Genomic DNA, 23,188 nt, shown 5'->3' with positions numbered 1-23,188 from the left:
AGTAAGATCATTTTCCTTACTGAATGAAGTACATTAATCAGATTGAGATAGGTATTACTTTATCTCACTAAACATTTCATCTTCATAAAACTTCAGTTCCTTTTTTTTTCAGTTTATCTGGGAGTAAGATTCAGGGATACAACAAAGACACTCAAAACAGTGGAATTGCTTTGTGATCAGTTAGGATTTGTAGGCAGTGGCTACAGGTCCTTCCATGCAAATACAGGTCCTTCCAAAGCAAATAAAAAGCACAGAGAGGCTGTCTGTGTTTGAGTCAGCAAACCAAAGTCTGTTGTCTTGTTTTACTTATAAATACAGACTATTCAACCAACTCTATCAAGTTTGGTTCAATTTAAAGGAAAGGATGAACAGAGCAAGCAGGAATATTTGTCTACATCCAGTTCAACTTGACAAAGATATTGCCTGTGATTTTCTGCTCAAAGTTTAATTGCTGTCTTTGGCTCAATTACCAGAACTCCGCCTACAGTGAAAGGTAGTTCAAAGTAATACAATTAATTTTAATGTTGAGTCACCAAAGATGTTGTTAGCTTTGGCTTACAGTACAACTTACTGATTCAGAATTTTATTTTAAACTGAACTTTAAGTTGGTTGAACAGAAGAACAAGAACTAGCTTGTGTAGAAGGTAAAACATTTTATAAGCATTACTCTTCTTATTGTCATTATTTTTCTTTTCTGTTACGTTTTCTAATATTCTGGTTGCTCTGTGTATTGGGATCGGAAGTTTTGGGTTCTGTTTGATCAAAATGTTTGATTTAGACATCAAAACCCAGAAGTGGGTCACTGTAAAAACACCTCGTGATATTTAAAAATAATCTGCCTCATTTGGAAAAGTATCAAAACCTCAACAAAGCAATGGCATTTGTGAAAATCATTGCTAATGAATGTATTAGTAATGTGGGGTGATGAGGATTTATAAGATTAAATATTCACGTTCATACGGCACTGTTAAGGTGCTAACCTCCCACTGTGTCATAGTGTGTCTGAGATCTTTAAATAAATAACTATGCTTTGCTATGATGTAAACTGAATTTGGATTGATGGGAATCTCTACTGTTGAAATACAGCTATTTCTCAGATATTGAATTCAGTACAATTATCATCTTGGATTTTTTAGTCAAATTCTTTCTAGCATGCACAAATATTGACTTTTATACTCAACCCTTTTGATTATTTTCTCTTCAGTAAATAGGGAATACAAATAAAGAGAGAGAGCAAGAAAGAGAAATGGCATGTGTATATGGAACAGACAGCAATTCAGACTATTAGAAACGTGTGTTTTAGTATTTCAGCCAGCTGTGTCTAAAGCAAATTGTTTCCACAGAACATTTATTGAGGCCATCTCTGTTCATAGCGAAGAACATCACTTTAATTCTTAAATAATATTTCTGTAGTGTGTTCCAGAATGATGTTCTGTGTTCTCAGTACAGTCAGTTTTCTCATTTAGAAATTACTTTGTTTTTACTCTGTGCAGATACACTGAAGATTTCAGATCAGGAGAAGTGCCAACCTGCTGAGATGTCAGCCCACACATTGCTAACTCAGGACTGGAAAAACTCGTTGTTCTCACGAGAGTGAGGGCCGCAGTGACCTCACCAGATGCCTGAAGTACGGAAACAGCTCTGCCAATACCATTACTTTTCAGAGCCACTGTAAAAGATTTTGTTATTTTTGCAGAAGTTCTGCAATGTTAGAACTACAGGACTTCAGTTAGATTGTAAGGCATGAGAGCACTCAATTTTCTATGTATTGAAAAAAGAAAGGTTAATGGGCTATTTTAATACTGCAGAAGAATCGTCTTAGTCTTGAAAATGGCTACAGCTACTGAAGAGACTAACCTGAGGTTTCTGTATGAACTAGGATATTTGAGTACAGATACATGAAATATAATGAGTTTAATAGCTGGTGAGAACAGAATCTAAAGGGGAAAAAAAAAAGGCAAGCTCCTGGCCAAGTTAGCAAGCAGTTCTGCTGGCACCTCATCTTCAGAGGGTACCTCAGAGAGCAGCACCCGGCAGATTACTTCTCAGGGCCTTTGTGCAGCCATTGTAGGAAACACCACGGATTCCAGAGGAAATAACCACTCCCTCACACCACCTTTCAGCGGCCCTCGAGCACCACGCCTGGCCTGTACCTAGCGGGAAGTGCTGACAGCCGTCCTGCGGGCTGGCGAGCGCGCGGGGGGCTCTCCGGCCGCTCCACTCCCATGCGTTTCACCGGCACAGCCTACGAGGAGCGGGCGGGACGGCCGGCAGCCTCTGAGGGGTGAGGCGCTGCCTTCCCGCCGCCACTGGGTGCCGCCCTCTGACAGCGGGCGCCGCGCTGCCGCGCTCCCCCAGCCCGCCGGGGAGCGCTGCTGCCGAGCGGTGCGGAGCCAAGAGGCTGCCGGGAGCCGCCATTTTCTCAGCGTGCGCCGCCGAAGCGCTTCCCGCAGCTGGGGCTGGTGAGGAGGGTACGTGGCGCGGTGAGTTGTCAGGCGGTCGCGGCGTACCCGGAGCGGTGGGCGGGCTCCCCGCGCGGGGTAGGGACGCTCCTTTTCACCCCTGGCGCTGCTCGGGGCCCTCCCGCCCGATGCGCCGAGGGTCGCGGAGCGGCCGCCGCGCCGGGAGGCGTTGCCACGGGAACGGGCGCGCCCCCTCTGCCGTGCGCGCGGGGCCGGGCCGGGAGGCCTCCCGCGCCTGTCTCCCTGCCGTGCTGCCAGCAGCCCCCAGCCTCGCTGAGGCTCTATAACAGCCGTGCTGTGTGGAGCTGGGCGCTCCCTGCGGTGTCTCAGGGCTGTACCGCTGTAGAGGTGTTCGCTCGTGGGAAGCCTTGGCTTTGTGATATTCGCTGAACCACGGAGTCACGGAACGTCTGCTGCGCGGGGTTGTGCTCTCACGTGTAGGAGAGTGTCCGTGTGTGAATGGAGCAGAGATGCACGGCTCTTCCTCATGAGCTGCTGCCCGCACTGGAGCCGTGCTTTGGGTTACGTTATGGATGACGAGGTGGTGTTCCACCAGCGAGCTCCCACGCTGCGCTGTTTTCTTCACTTACACAAAAAGAAAAAACGTTTTGCTGATGGACGCTTGTCTGCTGCCTAGTGGTTATTTTGAACTTTATCTCCTCTCCTCTGCTTTGTTTTTCTTCCTTTCTTGTTTTGAAGAATACTCTTTCTGGTCTTTCAGTAAAAATGTAGTTCTATTTAGGTTTTCTCTTTTCTCTCTAACATTCAGAGTATTTTTGTCTCTGTACTATTGCCTACCTGATCCTCCTATCGTACTGCTGGGTTCCATATCAGTGGGTGTAAGAGCTGTTTTTGGTCTTGATAATTGCAGTGCTTTTTAACTCTATTATCGGTGTGCATTTGCTGAAAGCTACGTTTGTTCTTGAAGCCACTTTCATATATTTTTGTAGATCTGCTTTGTCTCGTCATTCCTGTTATCTCATACTGTGATTTTAGTACTTCATGTAGCTAGCTGAAAGGATTTTCTTTCTTAAATGAATGATCAGAAACTCTGAGGCCTTATACTAGGCCAATTTGGAGGGAAAAGCAACCAAGCAAAGGAAAAAAATGCCTTATTATCTAGATAAAATGTCAAATCTGTTCTTAACTAATAGCTTGATGCAGTTAAGTAAGGTATGCACTAACTTAGCTACTCACTTAATCTCTTGAAATAACTACATAAGACAAACTCACTCTAAGAAAGCAAGTTTTCCTGTGGGGAGTTTCTTGAATAAGTCTTTATTTGGGTATTTTTTTCATTTCCTTAAGTGCTTCTTTTTGCTGTCTTGTAGTTTTATTTAGGGCCCTGTAAAGAACACACAAGTACTTCTGTCCTTCAGAAGATGGACACCCATGCCATTGGCCAATAAGAGCAAAGAAATGGGTTAATGATAGCTCTGTACTTCCTCTGACCTTGCTCCTTGTAACCAGCAGTAAAAGTGAAAGAACTCTGATGTGGGTGTGGTGTTGTTTTTTTTTTTTTTGTCTGCTTCAAGTGATATGAGGCAGACTTGCTTCTGTTATCAGAACAGTTAGAAAATGTGTGTTCCTATCAAAGCTTTTGAAATATGAAGGTGGATTTTGTTGCAGGCTTCTGTGTGCCCATGATACTGATGGTGCACCTGTTACTGTACTGCCAGGCTGGGCGAGACAGCCGAAGGGAGTTGAACAGTTGCAGAATATCCAGTTCATCAGTTGCTGAGGAGCTCCCTGTGAAGAAAAAGATATTTATTTATTTATTTATTTTTGCCTAAAGATTGGTGGAAAACAGATGAAACTAATATCACCTTTGGTTAATCTGCTGCTGACCTTGGTTGGTGGCAGGGTATTAATTTCTTAGGGGAAAGCCACTGTAAATACCGTTTGCATTCTTTTTATTTTCTATCAGGAGTTAATTGGTGTAGTCTCTTGCAGCTTCTTATTTTCCATAGCAAGAGGTTTGTCGTGAGGAGTTCTATTCAAAAGGCTCTGAACACAACTATTAACAGTCAGGCTCTAGAAATAGATTTCAGATCCTAAGGGGAAGAAAATTGCAGTTGTGCAGGAAGGCTGAAGGTATGTGAAAGTGGAAAAAGGCGTGTTGCACAGCCTGCATTGGGTTGTCCTTCAGGACTAGGAATGCTAGTATTTTAATTGGTGATGCTTCATAACAGCTCAGACTATATCACAGAATGTTTTATTTTTTTGCCTCTTCTATCCTTAGTTGGTTATTAAGTGGACGCCAGCAATAAGATGTTTGACCCCCTCATATGTTGCTGTGTCTTTGAGTAGGCGAAGAAGGGACAGAAGTTGATTTTATGGGGAGAGATTCTGCACATCCAGTTTTAGGAAAGTTTTCTTTTTTAGAAATGGAAGTTGTAATACTGTGTGCACAAATGAGAATTGTTACCAGAGAACCGGTGTGCTTTCTGTGTTAATTTTGGACTTGACGACTATCCAAAATCTTCTTTACTAGAGTGCAGGTTCTATTTTAAAGCTTGCTTAGTGGAATCTTGTTGGAATTGAGAAGCCATTCTCAGTGAACAATGTCAGTTATGTAATATAAAGCATAAAATGAAGCTGCACAGGTTTTGAAGTTCACTGTCCTTCCCCTTCTGTGTCCCAAACAGTTTCTTATTAAACAGAAAGGCAAACTGAGTGCTTTCAACAGGTGCAATTTTCATATTTCACTTTTGGTACTGTTTTAAAATTAGTCCTCAAGTCATCCTAACTTGCTAACAAGCTTCAAATTAAAGTATAGAGGGTAATTCAAGAGATTCCAAGTACACCAACTTGTGTGTGTATGACTTCAGCCCATCAGTGAATGACAGATCATTCATGCTAGTGATACCGGGAAGTGCTGTGGTGCCATACCCGTGGGCTGCCGTTTGGCACAGATGAACTTACTGTGCAAACAGCCCTGCTGGTCAGAGGTCGCGGGCTCCCCGTGCTGCCCTGCTGCTGCAGCTTCTTCCTTTATAATCCCAAGGATTCTGTTTTCTGTGGCATTAATCACTTTACTGTAGCTGAAGTCCGGTCTCGTTATGTCCCCTTGAGGAGAGCTCATCTCGTTCTGTCTTTTCCCTCAATTATAGGCATAAATGGTTACTAGCTGAACAGTAAAAGCAAGTGATGCTGCAAGCTGGAGCACAGCTCATACTTGAGAAGGGAGGCGTGCCCAAGGTCACTGCAGGTTTTGCCAGCTATTTTTTATCGTTGCCCATTTAGTTAATATATTCCCATTGACTGGCTTTTTTTTTCTTCCCTAACCAAGAAGAGCAGTAACCCAGTTGTATTCCTGCAGCGCTACACTTTATAATCACTGATTGATACTTTTTTTTTCCTGTTTTTAACTCAGTTGCTTAGGGCTTGACAACAGTCACTCCTAATTTCCGGTTTTGGGAGGGTTGGAACTGTGTAGCTTGCTTCTTTGTTTACTGAAGTTGCTTTGTTTTAGCTTGGTTACATGTATCTGTTTCCGTCAGAGCTGTTAGGGTAGGTGCTTTGTAAAGGACTGCAGCTTGTCTAACTCAACTTGGAGGCAACTGATGGTCATCCTATTAAGTTATCTTCATTTTAAAAGAAAACAAACCAGTCCCCTGAAGTACTGCTAGGCTTTCATGGATGGAAGTGTTTCAATTTGGGGTATTGTATTAAATAGAGATTCTAAGCTCTTCACTATCTAAACCAGTGGTTCTGGAAGTTCAGCTGCAATTTTCTTACACAGATCTTGAAGTTAAATCTGATTCTCATTAATAATACAGAAGTGAATGAGCTAAAAGTTCTAAAGTTAAATCATGAAAATGATATGGAATGCAAATTTTGTATCACTTAAATTATACTTCTAAAATATGTATTTTTTCACAAGATTATCTATTTTTATATTTTACATATGTTCTTGTTTTCCCTCTATGTAATTGTTTTGTGGGGCTACAGAGTTAGAAATGTGTAAGAGGCCTTTTATAGGAGGGAGACCAGTAAAATATTTAAGAACGTTCAGTTACTGGTAGGGGATATGGAAACAGGATGGAAAAAACTGATAGGCCAATTTTCCGTAATGTGCAAAAAACAAACAAACAAAAAAATCCACTAATATTACATTGATTATTTCCATATGGTTTGTCTGGAAAGAATACTTACAGAATCTCCTTAAGCTTAAAATGGTACAATTCCAAGTGATCTGTAATTAAAAAATGGTAGCTAAATCATAGACAGTTGTATGGCTACAAGAGCACAGTGCCTTTCTTGAACAATATTTCCTTATATTTCCATTTATGCTACATATAAAGCAGTCACCCTACTAGAACTGCCAGAGAAATTTAAGGCTGTCAGGATTGCTTTTCCCTTTTCTTGTGTTTTGTTTTGTGGGAGGGTTATATGAAGTCGTGTGCTCTTGGAGTTACTCCTCTGCCTTTTCCCTTAGTCTCTCTTTCCACCTTGTTCTCAATATGCTTGGATTTGGATTTGGTGGGAAGTTTTTGACCGTTTCCACCCTTCCCCTCTCTCTCCCCTCTCCTCCCCCCCCTTCTCCTCCTCTACCTTATTTTTAGGTACTGTCATCTGTAGGCAATTCATTTCAGTGGCAGCAACTGTCAGATCTGAACTTCTGCTTTGGATAGGTTTTCTTGTGTCCAAACTGAAAAGGCCAACCTCTCTCTTGCACTTTACTGTGTATGAAGTGCTTACAAGGAGCTTCATTCCTTCCTTTTCCCCAGTGGGAACTTAACTAGGGCTGGCCTGAAAACCCCATGTATTACCTGATGCACTCAGGTAAGATTTGGTGCCAAAGCAAAGGGTGTTGTTTAGGTACCTTCCCTCTTTACTTAAAACAAACTTCTCCAAGCAAAATGGATTTTTAAATGGCTACTGATACGTAGATATGAATGTGCTGAAATCTGTAAATACTTTTTAAGCTTCCTTCCTTATTCATCTTTGTAAGTACAGTTCAGTGAGTAGCATGCTCCTTCTTTGATCGAATTGCAGCTGAGCAGGCACAAAGTGAAATACAGCAAAGTGACATATGCGTGGTCTGTGGTATGTGTGATCAGCTGGTACAGCATGTCCTGTTTGATATTTACTTGGTGCACTGCTCTCACGTTTCAGAATTGGGTTGACAATAAACACTACCATTGCTCTCATAGTGAGCGTGCCAAGCAGTACAAGTTCCATGTTGAATGCATGCTGTGGCCAGGAACACAAGGCTGTGCCACTGTCCGTCTGGTTTGAAGGTTACTGCCATGCTTGCCATTTGGAAAGAGACAAGAATTAAAAATAACTCGTTCTAATGTCAGTCTGTTTTAGGGTTGAGGATGGAAATAATAATGTGTGATAACATGCTTGAGAGAGAAAAGCATGTTGGTTGTTTTTCCTTTGAAGCATTCCAGTCCAAGGTTATGTGATGGTCTCATATTTTTGCATAAAATCATGATTTGCACAAAACTTGAATTGGAAATGCCTGACTTGTAAAACTTAGGCATACAGTTCTGCATTTTGAATAAGGTAATGCCTTTGTTGTGAACTTTGTTTTTTGTTGGCTCCCCCTCCTCCCCCCCCCCCCATCTGAAGCTTAAAAAGTAGATTGTCTAAATGGATACTTTAGCCTGAAAGTGGGAGATGTCTTGTGGCAAATAACCTTCAGGTATTTAAAAACAGAATTTAACTTGGCTCAGCTTCTGGAAGTCTTTCAGGTTAAAATGGGCTTTGTTTACTCACTTTATATATAAGGAGATATTCAGTGCTTCAATAATAGTAATACTGTATTTCCTGGCTTTCTAAGTGAAGACTAAGTTTAATCACAGTAGAAGATCCAGAAAATTTAATTAAATCTATGTGGAAAGGGGTAAGTAAATTCTTCTCTAAACTGGGCCCTGCTGTTGGCATGTATCATTAAGTGTTATGTATTGTGTGAGTTGGCTACATGTTATTACTTTATGTTTCTGAGTCATAAACTGAGTCTTTTTCTTCTGCAGTTAAATAATATTTTGGAGTTCTGTTACTTTGCAAGATACTTCTTTTCATCATTATCCTGTGTAATATGTAGTGTCTATAATATTACGTACCATAGCTGATGCTTCAGTTTAGTCTTCCATTCTTTCCCTCTCTGTGTCTTTGCCCAAGTGTTCCCTTCTCAGTTCCTCAGTGTCCTTACAGCACACAGCTTCCCAGCAAACACCCAGAGGATCAGCAGAGTGAGTGGAATAAATAATACAAACTGAGGTATATGGTAGTTCGTCTCATGCTGTTTCTTCTGCAAGGAGAGTCTGTCACATAGGAGACGTGCCACCCACGGGATATTTTGAGTTCTACAGCCTTTATTTTTAAAGGTGAGAAGTTATTTCAGGAGAAGAGGGGGGGAAAAAAAGCATGATTAAGCTTGATATGCTTATGAACATTCTGAAAACAAAACTTTCCTTAAAATAAGTTCTTAAAAAAAAAAAAATTACTTGTCACCAAAATCTTTAGAACAGAGGGGGCTGGGCAGTGGTTCAGTGAAAGACACCAGAGAAGCAGCAGGGCCCGGGCTGGCACAGGCAGCAGAAGGATGACTTGTGGGGTAGCCCTGGCAGAGGACACTGCAGATTCTGAGCCCTACTCAGGATACAATGTGAGTTCAAGTTGCTTTGACAAAATACCTTATTTACAACATGAAAAATAATGACTTACTATAAGCAACGCATAAAGAAGTTCACCTAGTGCACATTAGTATTTATTATTTTTACACTTAAATAACACCGTTGTGCTGAAATTTTTTTGTTAAGAGTTGAAAACTTTCAATATTGAGTTGCAATAATGCAATATGAACCCTTGTTAAAGTGATGCTTACAAAGCACAGCTTACAAGTACATAACTTACAGGAAATGGAGTCATGATTATTCTCTCAGTTGTTTTTTAACTTTGTATATCATGCTCATTGTTATAGTAAGTGGTCACCCATCTGACATATGAAACAAAAAGGTACAAACCAAGGGAAGTCTTTGTGTCTCCAGGAAATCCCTGAGGCTGATCAAACTGGGGCCTTGCTCTGTCTCCTCCCCTCTTGCCAAAGTTCAGAGGGCAGATAACAGAAGGACTGAGTAGGTTGTCTGTGATTGCCTCAGCTGTTTTGTTTGCAACAAATCAAAAAGGGATGTAGAAGCTCTGTTCTGGTTTGAAAGTACATAGAAAACAGATTTACTATGTAAAAACTCTTATCCTATAAGAGTTGTGATTTTTGTCGTTATTTCTGAACCTGTTTTTATGTAAGTGAAAGTAAAAACATGCTGCTATTCGTACTTTGAGAGCCCATGCATTTGTTTCAGTTTTTTTGAGATACTTGCTGAAAAGGAACCTCTGAACTTTAAAGGAGGTGAAATAGGCTTTGTTTGCCACCTTCTGGTAAGTCTTTTAGGTGTGCAGATAAGAAAAAGAGTACACAGCTGAGGCATGTGAGTAATACAAATTATTGTATGAGTGAGGCGTAGTAATGATGATTCCAATTCCATAATATTGTTTGATCTCTTTATAGGAACAATCTTAGAGGATTTAAAAGGAAGATTTTTAACAGGGAATAAGTATTATCATACGGGTTTAAGGGTTCATAATTAAAAAGGGTTTTTTTAAATGTGTATGTACATACCTACACTTTCATGTTACTACATGTAATCACTGAGTGTTGCCCTTTGAAAGTCAAAGCAAGCTTGCAATTCAGATTTGTAGGTCAGTCAATATAATTTGCTATTTTTGAATTTGTTGAGCTAAAACTGTACTGCAACATTATTTCAGATGTTATTACATTAGTTACAAACTGACTTACAGAAGTAATTGAAGTTGGTGCTCAAAGCTAGCCTTGTGCCCACAGCTATGTGCAGTAACCCTGCTGCCTCTGGTGGGTTTTCTCAACCTGCCTGCTGGTTTGTTAGCTTCGTCACCGTGGCAAAGCATGCCATGATCTTGCAAAGCATCTTAATTTTCCCCACCTCATTCTGAAATGTAAAATTAACTCCTGCTCTTGCTGTGGAGGCTGAATCTGGTATTGTTCAAGCAAATAGGACAATTCAATAATTGTAATATCTGCACTGACCTTGTAGAAAATAAAATCAATATTAACACAGCTGATGAAGAAGGACTGAGAACGAAGCTCAGAGCCAGTTGAAAGCCTACTGGTTTCGAGGTGTTTGCAGTGTTACACTACTTAAATTTTCTTCTTTTTTCTTTTTCTTTTTTTTTAACTGTCTCAGAGAAATGCTTCTCATTGCACGGATGGAGCTGTCATAAAGGGTTGGATTTGGGTGTGCGCATGCTTACTGTAGCACTGTGCTGAAACCTTTGATGACAATAACTGCTGGCAATGCGGAGGGTATCTGTCAAGTTGTGCGAGGCACGTGTAATAACTGATTGAAGGTTTCTTATTTGCTTCATATATCTTACTGGTATAAAACACATTCCTGACTGGCACAAGCAGCAGAAGGTTGTAGTGGCAACCTGGGTGAGAGAGGCTGCTGTGTGCTGACTCAAACTCATTCCAGACAGCTGAGGAGCTGCTGTAAACACCAGGGGAAGCCAGGTGCATCAAAACTTTACTCTCACGCACCACAATGTCACTCAGCTGAAGAAGCACAGCACCCTTTCTTGAACTTGGCACCCAAACATTGGATATGTGCTCCTGGGGAAGGGGCCCTCTATGTCAAAAGGGATATGTGTACCCATAAGGTGGGCGACTGTGGCTTGCAGGCAACCTGCACCAAGGCAGGAATCCTGTATTTTGAAACACTGACCTATCCCTTATTTTGAAACGCTGACCTGTCCTATTGCTTTTCATTAATGATCTCCTACCCATAACAAGTTAGGTAGGTGCTTACTTGAAGCATTTTTTTCACAACAGTTTTGCAAGAGGAACTACTTAGGGGATATGAGGATCTCCAGTGAAAATTGCCAGGGTTCATTGCTAGTTTTGCTTTTGGACTCTCCTGAACACTCAGTGCTCTGAAATCACTGTTGGCTTAGTAGCTCTAGAGGGAAATGCCCTTTGACCACGGGCTGTGACTTGGCATGCCCTGTATTTATCTGCATGGTACAGCTAAAAAAGGACTTCAGTTGGAGGGCTTATTGGAAAGATTATTGCTAGGAATATTTGGGGGATTTTTAAAAGAAATGTGGTACTATTTTATCCAGACTGTGTGTTGTTTTTGTTGTAGGATAAGGAGAGGATTTTTCACTCACGTAGTTCTGTGGATGTAGCTTTCCAAAGCACTGCTTTTGTGAGGCAGTAAAAATTGTTAGCATGTACTCAGTGAGGAACTAAAGCTGTAGTTTGTTTGCAGGCTGTGCAATAAGTCCTGTACATGTTTATGGGAATAAAAATAAGGATAGATGAAAGGTATCTGTTGGATTTGACATTGCTGACTGTGAAGCTAAACATGCATTTTCAGGATTAGCATCTGGCTTTGTAACATTACAGTTAAAATATGGGAAACTTCTGTGATTTTATTTTTTTTTTTCTAAATGTTTTGTAGGTTTCACATTTTGTAGGGCGAGAGGCCACAACTCTTGAAGTCTGCATCTGCCTTTGAGTTGAAAAGGGTTGCTCTGTCTCGCTCTGTTCTGCTCAGCACCTGGGCAGTGCTTTTTGAATTGGTGGGAGAACCACAAATGTAGCTTTGGAGGATCTACCACTTCCTTCAGCTAAAGATTGTTACAGACAAAAGCTTCTGGATTAATCTCGTTCCTGAGTCTGTCACTACAGTTGGTAGGCCGTTTCGGGGTCCTCTCCAGAGGAACTGGGATATTTCTCTGTTGAAGATTAAACTATTTGGCAGTGTATACTTGGAAATAGTTCTAATTTGTAATGCTTACCTGTTCCTCAATTAATTTCTTCTTTTACTTTTATTTTTTTCCTGAGGAGTGTAGTTTTGTTCTATGGGGTGTGGTAGTTATGGGTGGTTTGTTTCTGAAGTCTTCATCATCAATTCTTAAGGCCTATCCAGTCCCATAAATCAGGTCTTCGGGGGGGGGGGGGGGGGGGGGGAGGGGGAAATATACTTTGTAACCTCAGAAAAATAGTATTTTCTCTCATCCCTCTGCTACTTGTTGATCTCATGTATCATTGCTTTGACATGAATGCATTCAAACAAGCCTCTTTCCTCCACCCTGGGTTTCCTTCTGTACAATCCTGTCTAAGCAAAGTTCACCAGTCAAGAAAACACTCAAGTGTTTCTCTCTAAAGGTGTTACTGCGTCCAGACAAAATTTGACAGATGTTTTATTCTCTTAAATTGTATATTTAATTCTATAACTCCATGTTCTTGGCTCAGAAGCCTTTTGGCAGCTTTTGTTTAATTCTTCCTTAATTTCATTATTCTTTCAGTATTCACTTGCTAAACAATAAAGCATTCTCTTAAATATATAAACGTGTAAATCTGTATGCGTTCCAGGCAAATTCTTATTAGTCATGTTTTGTAGTGTATTCATAATCTTCCTGCCATTTCTTATGCTTTATTTTTATTTTGGTTTGCCTCTGGATGGTGGGGAGCAGGTGAAGTGGGAGGGAACAGGAGGAGACGTATTTTAATACACAAAATACAGCTAGTTGAATTTAGCTTATTTCCATGCTTGTGGATATGTAACCTGAGTACTTCTGTCTGAAGATAACACGTATATGCTTTGTTTAGGAAATTTGAAGGAAGAGCCCTACGTATGAAGAGATGACGTGTAATGGCCCAGATAGCTCTGAATCTGGTGCCACTCCAGCCACTGACGGTGACCAGGAGTGGACACAGGAACACTACCGACTAGGAACCTTTGTGGAGTTTCCCCATGATTGTCCAGTTTCAGCATCAGCGCTAGCTCGAGCTGGCTTTGTTTATACTGGAGAAGGTGATAAAGTCAAGTGCTTCAGTTGCCATGTAACTGTTGAAGGATGGGAGCCTGGGGATTCTGCAATTGACAGACACAAAAACCTTTCCCCAGATTGCAGATTTATTACTGGGTCTGCTTTTTTGGAAAATAACGTACATCCTCCTGTGCAGAGCCACCAGCATAGAACTGAAAATGGCTCCAGCAATTTGGCCCTCCCCTCTGCTCTGGAGGACTTGTCTGATGTGGAGGCAGATTACCTGTTGAGAACCAGGCAGGTTGTGGACATGTCCGATACTTTGTATCCTAAAAACCCTGCTATGTGCAGTGAAGAAGCCAGGCTGAAGTCCTTTCACAATTGGCCCCCCTATGGCCTATTGACGCCAAAGGAATTAGCTAGTGCAGGACTCTACTATACAGGTGTTGGTGATCAAGTTGCATGTTTCTGTTGCGGTGGAAAACTGAAAAACTGGGAACCTGGTGATCGAGCTTGGTCTGAGCACAAGAGGCATTTTCCCAAATGCTTTTTTGTCCTGGGTCGGGACGTTGGAAATGTTTCAACTGATTCTATCTGTGCTGAGCTTGGGAGAAGCTGTCTAAACAACGAACAGCATCCAAGGAATCCATCCATGGCAGAATATGAGAGGCGGATACAAACATTTTTAGCTTGGATATACCCTGTTAACAAGGAACATCTTGCTGAAGCAGGGTTCTACAGCACAGGTAAGACGGACCTCCAAATGGCAAATATATCTTACAAATAGATGTTGTGCAAATATGTTTTAGTATGAAAAATATAAGTATCTTCCTATTCTAATGTAGAACAGTTTGCCAGATTTTTAGTTGAATTTAAATTCATTCTGCTTTCCTCTACAAACTACTTCTTACGTTTCTCCTGCAAGATTATATCCATCCTATCAGGTATTTTTATTAGCATAATACAAAATTGTCATAATGTTGTTTTTTTTTAACAGTAGAGCATCCAAATGAGTTTTCCTTACCTGCTAAAACCCTCCTAATGTATCTTTCACAGTGGCAATTTTTGAAGCTAATAGTTTTAAAAAATGAAGTGCTGTCCTCCAGATAACCACCTAAGGTCTAGAGAGCAAGCGCATAGCTCTGAAGCTTCTGAACAAGACAGCGCAGGTTATATGCCATTTTAATTAGTTAATGTGTTTACATTATCATGGCATCTGGACGACCAAAAAAAGCAAGTGTCATTATTACCTACTGTAAAAGCTTAATGAAGACAAGGACTCTGCTGGAAGAGATTTTGCTCTTAGAAATACAGCATATCATTTGGATAAGGCCCTAATATCTTTGTGCATTGCTTTTTCAATCTGGAGAAGGCAAATAATTCCTTATTGAATTGCAGGGTGCAGATAAAGCTCTTTGAAATTCTGTACTGAGAGATGCTGTGCGAAGTTGTGCTATTATTAGGTCACAAAGAAAAGGGGATTATCCAGGATAATTTCTTGCTCTCATCTTAATTGGCTTCTCCCTTAGTAGCTCCCAGAAGAGCTTTTTAATCTGATACCATTTGTTTTACTTGTGGCCATAAATAAAACTTGATATATTCTTACATAAGTGGAACACAGATAATATTTGTACACGGTAGAATTGTTTTATTAGTTCCATCTTGGATTCCTAAGAGTAAGTAGCTTACCTTGGCCAAGAGAGATCTGCACCGTGGAGGTGAACTAAACAGGCAGTTTATCAGACCAAATGGCTTTTAAAGTGGCTTCTATGTTTCTGGTAGGCTGAGAAGGAGTTAGTTTTGGTGAAAAAAACAGAAGTACCCCTACCTCCTCTCATTTCAGTCAGCACAGAGTCTGAGCAATTTCTGGTGCAGTCTTTGGTGGTGGTAGGCACAGTGCTAGTGATGAAAGAATGCCATTTCTTGAGAAATTGCCGTCAATTATGCTGCTGCTATGTAGAACCCATTAATTTTAATGGTGAAATGGAGGAGCAAAGAACACCCTTTTGAATTAAATTCCTATTAGTAATTTCCATTCTTGCTTAGCTGTTACTTAAATAGAAAACAGAACTCTGGTCATGGGGACAGATAAAGTTGCGTCAATTACTTTCCAAATAAATTTTTTGTGGTAGTGACTTAATGGCTTATTTATCAGTGGAATGTGCTATCTGATAATAGACTCTTTTTAGCATTTGCTTTTTATCTGTATAATTACTTGCTAAATCAGAATTCTGAAATATTGTATGTGACTCTATTTTGTGACTTTAAGGTCAATTTTTTTTCCTGAACATTCGTTTCAGATCATATTTATTATACTCTTTAAAATGGAGTCTTTTCCAATCCTAATTTCTAGTCAGTAAAATAAATGTTTGTTTTCTGTAATACTGTAGTGTTTTAGTTGAGAACTCATTGTCATGCCTACTAAAAATATGTAACTTGGGTGTTTCCTAAGGTAATGGCGATCACGTTGTGTGCTTCCACTGTGGTGGAGGATTGCAAGAGTGGAAGGAAAATGAAGACCCATGGGATCAACATGCCAAGTGGTTTCCTGGGTAAGGTATTCTTTACTGTTTTGTTTTTGCACATCATAGAACTATAGAATCCTTAGAGTTGGAAGGGACCTTTAGGGGTCATCTAGTCCAATTCCCCTGCAATGAACAGGGACGTGCACATATGATTGTCTTTGTAGTATTTCGTTTTTATACAGAGTATACTAATAAGGATTTTAGAAGGCTGACTGTGACTTTGATGCTCTTTCTAGTTATGACAATGGAGGTTTTTTGTTTGCACATCCACATCAGTGGCAGTGTTTCAGAGTCTCACAATATACTACATAGATGATTCCAAAAGTAATGTCTCATTTATTTGCAGGGAAACTACAACAAAAAGCAAAAAGCACAATTGAACTGTCTGATAGAGCAAATTCTGAGCTACAAAAAATTATTTTTCAGCATACCCACTGCCATTAGGTATGCATTTTCACCAGCAATGAACAAGGACCTGTATGCTGCGCTTGTATAAATAAAGTCTGCCCCAGCTACTGCCCAGTAGCTTGGACTGGTTGGAAAATGACAGAAGAAAACACAAGGCATCTGCATTACCAGTGGCTGCTTTTCTGTGGTTACGAACTACTAAGAGAATCGATGTTTTGACATGATGTTAGTTATTCATTATTCGTTGGAATTTTTAACTTTTATAAACGTGTAGCATGAGATGGCATGGCCAGCAGCTCTTTAGCTTTCTGTTTCACCAAAACTGCAACACGTAAGTACTGCTGGAGCAATTAAGAACTTTTTAGAAACACTTAAGTGATATTACTGACGTTGATTAATCATTTAGAGATTTGGGAAGCAAGCATTCTATATGATGTAGGAATTGTATCAAACCTTTATGAAGTTACGTTACCAACTTCTGTTTGCTGCTTATGTCATTGTATGACAACTAAATATTTTTGTTTATAGGTGCAAGTTCTTGAGAGACGAAAAGGGACTAGAATTTATAAATAATGTTCACTTAAGAGATGGATGTAGGGATTCAACAGTAAGTGTCTTACTTATTAATAACATATTTTACTAAAGTAGAAAACAATCTTAACATAATTTTCATATGAAGTCAATCTTCTGATAATCTGCATAACTTTTGGTCTTCCTGCTGCTTCTTTCCTTGGCAGAAAGTAAAAAAACCATAGAACTATGTTTTGATCCTGCTATCTGAGCTTCATAGATTGTACAGTTGTCCCTACTTAGATAATGAATGCCAGGTTGGGTGCCTTGTAGATGTTATATATTCCGTACTGAAATGCTAATTCTTGTAGGCTGGGAACCAGGAACCATGTACATCTTATTGCACCAAAAAAGTGTTAAAATGAAAACTTAACAAAGAGTGAATGCCATAACAAAGTATGGATCCCTTTGCCAATGTTCAGAGCAGGGCAAATCTGCTCTAACTATAGTAACTTTACTCAATAAAATAAGTAAGATCAGATAGCTATTTTGTGTCTTGTAACTGAATAGGTTTCCTTGTACTCATTCCAGAATTGTAATTTTGTCATCTTTTTATTTATTTTTTAGATAGAAGCTGCTGAAGTTACAATACTTCCTAAAGGTATATATTAAAAATAATAATAATAAAAGCAAATTGTTGATTTCTAAGTTAATTCTATTGGATTTTTCAAAAATGGCAGGCAAATTGTTGGGTGATATTCTTCTACTGCTTCTTATGAGTATGAAAAAGATGAGATGGTTAAAGGAACAGTAGGCAGACAGTCGTGCTGCAGCATGACGTGGAATGAAAGCTCTTGCTCTCAAGAGTGCTTACACAAGACCTGTTTTTAAAACTTTTCAAATTCTGCTTCTTTGTGAGAGGAAATTGTTTAAAAATTTTGCTTCTTGATCAACTATGTAAAGTAAAGAGGAAATTAGTTGTTCGTGTTAGTAGGAGAGTTGGACATAGGACACACTGCTGGAAAACCTATTCAAACAATTACATTGAAAAAGAGAGAGGAGGAAGTCCCATAGGTTGAAGAGCAGTTGTATCCTAAATTAATGTTGTGTGCTGTCCTGGAAAGGCTTACTTCAGAAATCCTGAAATGATTGCACTTGTGTTTCAGTTTCATAAGTTCATATTATGTATTGGTTTCTATTATCAGACGGATGGGTTTTTTCTTTTCTGAACTGAGTTAGAACTAACGTTAAAGTTAGCAAATACTTTTGTATTCAGTGTTCCTTGGGATTTCTGATTATTTCAGTTAAGGTTTGGTTTTGGTATTTGTGATGTTAGTTATGTAGGACATGTGATTTAAGGAATTATATTGAAAATGTTGAAGCAATTGATTTGAATAGCAAATCTAGGAGGATTTCCGTACTGTAAGTAGATGAAGAGAGACCGGGAAAGCAAGGATTGAAAAGCGCTCGAGTTTTCCACTACAGTACTTAAAAGCACCAAAACTCTCAAATCAGAAATGTAGTTCTTTTTGCTAAATATCTGCAAAAGAGTTTTAATTATAATGAATACTGTCAGATCTCATCTTTGTTAAATTGTGTTGGTGTTCTTATTTTTTTTTTTTTCTTTTATTGCTTTAGATGACCTCTTACAGAATCAGTTGGTACAGAATGCCATACACATGGGTTTCAGTTTGTCTGAGATTAGGAGCATTATGGAAAAGAAGTTGCACCTGTCTGGAGAAAGCTACACATCTGTTGAAGATCTGGTAGCAGACTTAATAAGTGCTCAGAAAGAAAATATAAAGGGAGAACCACCAAAAGAAAGCCCACTTGAGCAAGGTGAACTTAGTAAACTGTGGAACCTATGTGTGTACTTTCATAATAACTTGTTTCTCTATGAAGTATATCCTGTCATTATCTATTCATTCTGCCCTCTGACTCAAGTCTTGCTTAATATGAAGTTACGATGTTAGAACTTAAAATTCTATATATCATTTTTGGGCATCAAAGAACTTGAACAAGGGGTGTTGAAAATATTTGGGGTTAGTAGAATGTATAAATGTCATGTACAAAACAAATTTAGTATTAATACCACAAAACAGCATAATATTGAAATAATGGTCCAGCGCCATCTGAGGTTCACAAAAAAGCCAACATTACTGTGACAGTGGCAAGGATAATTGTGGGTATGGGGACTGTGGTGAAATAAAGACAATAATTTGTTGTCGAATATTCAATGTACAAAAAATTAAATAGTTCATTGCTAAAATTTTTCAAGTATAAAATTGGTGCCAGTACTAACAGCACTGAATAGAAGCATTCTTCTTGACCAATAAGGAAATGTACTTCTGGACAACGTTCCTTTTTAATTATTTGTGTTGCAAGTCATGCTCAGAAAAGCCATTGTGGTATACTCTGCAGATTGACCAGAAACAAGTTGTCCAACTCAAGAGCTTACTTGTAGTTTAAAGACAACCATATGGATGAATTCATTGGGAGAGAAAAGCCCATCTGGTTGGCATGATACATGGAGATCTCGCTAGCCCATTCCTTTTAATAACATTTTTCATGGATATTATGCAGAGAAAGAACTTGGAATGAAGATGGGCATTATTTTTGTGACTGACTGTGGGGAACTTTCCCCATGCTGTAGAAGACTTTTATAGTGTGTATTTTCAAATGAGGCTTACTAGAAATTACAGAGCTAATCTACAATGCAAAATAAATTTTTTTCTGTATGACAGTTTTTTAAGCTTTTGAAGCATAGGCATTTTCATAAACAGAAGCAGGGAGGAAAGTGATAATATCCTCATTCTTTAACCTGGGGAAACTTGCTGAGGAAAAGAAAATCCAAATTACTTAACCAGGGTTGATGAACCTTTCTTCCACCTTCTGTGTAGGTTTTGAGAAAGCTGTCAGTGGGAAGTCTCTGAAAAAAAAAAAAAGGTTCCTAGTTGCAATATGTGTATCATAGATTTCATAGATATTTCAAGATCTTACCAGTATAGATAACTGAATTCCCTGCACTGGTCTGGGAGGTGGGGAAAAAACAACAGTTGAAGATTTCATTTTAGTTTGGTTTCCCATCTTGTGTGGGTTTTTTTTCCTTTTCTTTTTCTTTTTAAAGGTGTAACCTTTAAATGACATGGAAAGAAGAACCTTTGTCTTTCTGTGGAAAGATAAAAATGAGACGAGGTACTATGAAAGCACGCTAACTACTTTCTGTCTGTTTATTTTTCATAGATCTCAGTATTGAAGAGAAGTTAAGACGCTTGCAGGAAGAAAAGCTCTGTAAAATCTGTATGGCTAAAGACATATCAGTAGTCCTCATTCCCTGTGGTCACCTGGTTGCTTGTAAGGAATGTGCTGAAGCAGTTAATAAATGTCCTCTGTGTTGTACAAATATTATAAAAAGACAGAAAATTTTTATGTATTAGTGGAATGTACAGTACTGTAGATGTAACTGTTTCCTGTTTTATTTCCTTAAACATGTGTAATGTGATAACAGACGGTTGGGTGTTCACCAGTCTAGCACACACTACGGCGCATCTCACTTTGGAGATGATGTAAACAGTAAAGCTTTAATCAACACCCTGAAAAATGAGTTGACTGTCAGAAGCTGCTGGATTTTTGTTTAGAACACTCATTCTACTGCCCTCTTAGTGCTCTCCTTACTTTTTGTGCTTTTACTTCAAGGTTGTGATTTAAAATAACTGTTATTGTATTTTCAGATCCGTTTGTGTTCACGCTTCTGCTAATCTTCTGTGAATACAGGAGTTAAATATACATACATTCTTTCAGGAAATGGCATGGGAAAACTGGGTGTTTTTATTGAGTAGCACTGCTGCTGCAATTTTTTCCCCCACTAACAAGTGTGAGAAATCAGGGAGAGTATATAAATAGCAGTAAAAAAATCTACTTTTTATAGACTGTATTTCTACTAATTACCACTTGCTCAGCTCATTTATCAAAAATAGACCTGCTTAATTCTCTCTTCTAGTGGGACCAAAGGTAACAGCCTCATCAGAGGAAATAAATTGCTTTAGGGTAATTTTTGTGTTGTTATTTTGAATATTCAGATGTCTGAATTGATTTTCTGGTGTTAAAATTCTTTCTGATTCATTAGATGCTACATGAAATACTTCATTTTGTGCATCTTATCCCCTATTAATCTAGTGTTTCTAGTTTGAAAAACATCAGCTAAAATATCTTTTCATTTTATTCTTGTCACTTGCCTATCTTAAGAGTAAAATAACATCAGTAGGAGCAGCTTTGCTGTAGGTTCTAAGTCTTCTAGCTACAACTGTGTGATGTTTCGTAGATCAGTAATTAGGTGCCTTTACTGCCACTGAAGGATGTCTATCTGTCTTGTCATTCTTGTTTACACTTGTAAGCCTCTGTATCTGGTCTCAAATAATAATTAACAGGCTAAACAAACATGAGCAACACAGGAACTAGCTCTGAATAGTGTTGATTTTCTTCTCTTTTCTTCTTAGATTGACAAGTTAGCAACACCCTTGGAATTAATGGACCCTTTTAAAACTGCTTTAAGCTTTAGAAATACTGTAACTGCCTCTGGATATCTGTGACTAATGAAAGATGGAAATTGTAACTGATGTTAATCATTATGTTAATCAGAACACTCGTTGTTAAGTTCATTTCATGCGCTACGTACAGACATAAAATGCAGACAATCCTAGGATGTAATCACCTGGCTGTATTTAAGTTTTTCTGCTGTCAAACTACATGTATTTAAACATTTTTAAAATTATTTTTCTTAATTGAGGTTTTTCTACATCAAATCCAATACTGAAAGGCAAGTATATAACTTCTGTTAGCTTCACTTCGTAGACCTGGTTTGGCAAAGCCTAAGCAATGCAGAGCTTTATTTGTGTCATCGTTCCTTTGTTTCACTGTGGAGGGACTCTGTATAACTGAAGTTTATGCAAATAGAGTTGTTTAATGAATCAGGCCCTCTAGAAAAGTTGTACATACTCATTTTTGAAATTCTGATTCTTATTTGTATGTGTATCAACTCAGGTCCTACCATCTGGAAAACACTATATGATTGAAAACGTTAGCTCTGTAGCTTTGGTTGTGACATAATTCTGAGAATGTGTAAATCTGCTCCTGAAAGATTTTATATCGTTACTGCTGCTCCACCAGTTTTTCTGTTGTGATCAATAGTTCCTGTATCCCCACTCAGTATTTCTGCTGTTGCTGTATAAATAGGCCTCAGAAAACTGGTTTTAGCCTTCTGCTTTTCTCAACTCATCCCTCTTGTATACAAATGTCATTCCTTACAAGTGAACTCGACAGAAATGAAGGATATTCTGCATACCTCATGCCCTTCATTATGACAGGAGCTATCTTATTTTAAAACTTCCCCCCTACCCACGAGACATTCACACTGTGTTTGCCTCATGTTTCTAACATTTAGCATCATCCTAACTCATTTTTTTCTGCTGGTGTTTTATGTATAGCTGGTTTATGGTAACACTAATTATGTGACTTCATATTTGTGTGGGCATACTAATATATTCTGTGTATACAGAAATTTTATCTTGGGTCCTACACATTGAGTAATATATTTGATTAATGACACTTTATAAAGAATATATAGTTTTTCACATGATAAAAGTTTTAAATCCAATATACTGAAGTATAATGTCTCTATTTTTTGTTAGATATTTGCTATGATTGAGATTTCACAGAACTGACATGTTGCTCTGGTGCAATTTTGTGTATATGTAAAATAAAGTGCAATCCAGTTGTACTCGGAGTAGTGTGTTTGATTCTTACACGCAGAAGAAATAATAAAGGTTGGATTCTCTTGCTTTTTTCTTCTGAAACTCAACTGTTCCTAACTTAACACAAGTGTTAGTAAGGATGGGAGGTATGTTTTAGGTTGAAAGGAAATAATCTGTGGTTTGTATGTGTTAAAAAATTGTTGGGTTTTTTTTGTTGTTGTTAATATTAATTTAGCTACTTTTTGTAATAAATTGCAATTTGGTTCCTAGGAATTGAGTAGAAACTCCACGAAGAGTTCAGCACTAGGATTTATGTTCCTCTTCTGGGAAAAAAATAAATATGTCGTATTCTGGTAAGAAAGGTTTTGGGTTTTTTTGTTTTTTTTTTGTTTTTTTTTTTTCCCTGTCTTTTTGAGGAGTTTAGTGCTTGAGAACTCATGCATACAGGGCTTTCTCAGGACTGATACGGGTTGGCAGTTCTGGCAGCCTTGTCTCCAGCTCCCATTTTCACTTACAGGGAGGGCTTGTGTTAACTTTCAAGGGAAACTAAAGTGGGGGGTGTTTGCACAGGAGCTCGTATATCTTGCCTGGAATAGCGTGTTTAGTTATTGGTGCAAACGTGTTATGCTGCCTTGCTTAAGCAGATGGTTTGTTACCTAACCTTGACCTAAGTCATGTAAGAGACTGTGAATGAGCTGGATCTAGCTTA

The 23,188-nt window shown here is 38.9% G+C and overlaps 1 protein-coding gene across 7 annotated transcripts; it reads left to right on the top strand.

Moving 5' to 3' along the window:
* The first annotated feature begins 287 nt into the window (after nt 1-287).
* On the top strand, nt 288-22,511 carry BIRC8 (baculoviral IAP repeat containing 8). Of its 7 annotated transcripts, none has more exons than XM_046939884.1 (8): nt 288-644; nt 1,494-1,627; nt 13,126-14,032; nt 15,739-15,838; nt 16,748-16,826; nt 17,357-17,390; nt 18,368-18,568; nt 19,973-22,505. In XM_046939884.1, exons 3-8 carry the CDS (start codon nt 13,159-13,161, stop codon nt 20,164-20,166), a joined length of 1,482 nt encoding a protein of 493 aa, XP_046795840.1. In that variant the 5' UTR covers nt 288-644; nt 1,494-1,627; nt 13,126-13,158; the 3' UTR covers nt 20,167-22,505. The 7 variants fall into 7 exon arrangements, with proteins under 7 accessions (XP_046795840.1, NP_001383071.1, NP_001383070.1 ...); XM_046939882.1 differs by lacking the exons at nt 288-644; nt 1,494-1,627 and adding exons at nt 8,231-8,803; nt 10,697-12,204; NM_001396142.1 differs by lacking the exons at nt 288-644; nt 1,494-1,627 and adding an exon at nt 2,425-2,471 and having other exon boundaries at nt 19,973-22,511.
* The last annotated feature ends 677 nt before the right edge of the window (nt 22,512-23,188 follow it).

The sequence above is a fragment of the Gallus gallus genome, chromosome 4, assembly GCF_016699485.2.
Source record: "Gallus gallus isolate bGalGal1 chromosome 4, bGalGal1.mat.broiler.GRCg7b, whole genome shotgun sequence".
NCBI classification, from domain to species: domain Eukaryota; kingdom Metazoa; phylum Chordata; class Aves; order Galliformes; family Phasianidae; genus Gallus; species Gallus gallus.
This window is presented reverse-complemented; position numbering and strand designations above follow the sequence as displayed.

What these genes read in the sequence shown, in the direction of transcription:
- BIRC8 (NM_001396142.1), top strand. Translation starts at nt 13,159, where the DNA reads ATGACGTGTAATGGCCCAGATAGCTCTGAATCTGGTGCCACTCCAGCC. An exon ending in AGCAGGGTTCTACAGCACAG is followed by an intron (nt 14,033 to 15,738) that starts GTAAGACGGACC and finishes GTGTTTCCTAAG; the next exon opens with GTAATGGCGATCACGTTGTG. An exon ending in AGTTACAATACTTCCTAAAG is followed by an intron (nt 17,391 to 18,367) that starts GTATATATTAAA and finishes TTATTGCTTTAG; the next exon opens with ATGACCTCTTACAGAATCAG.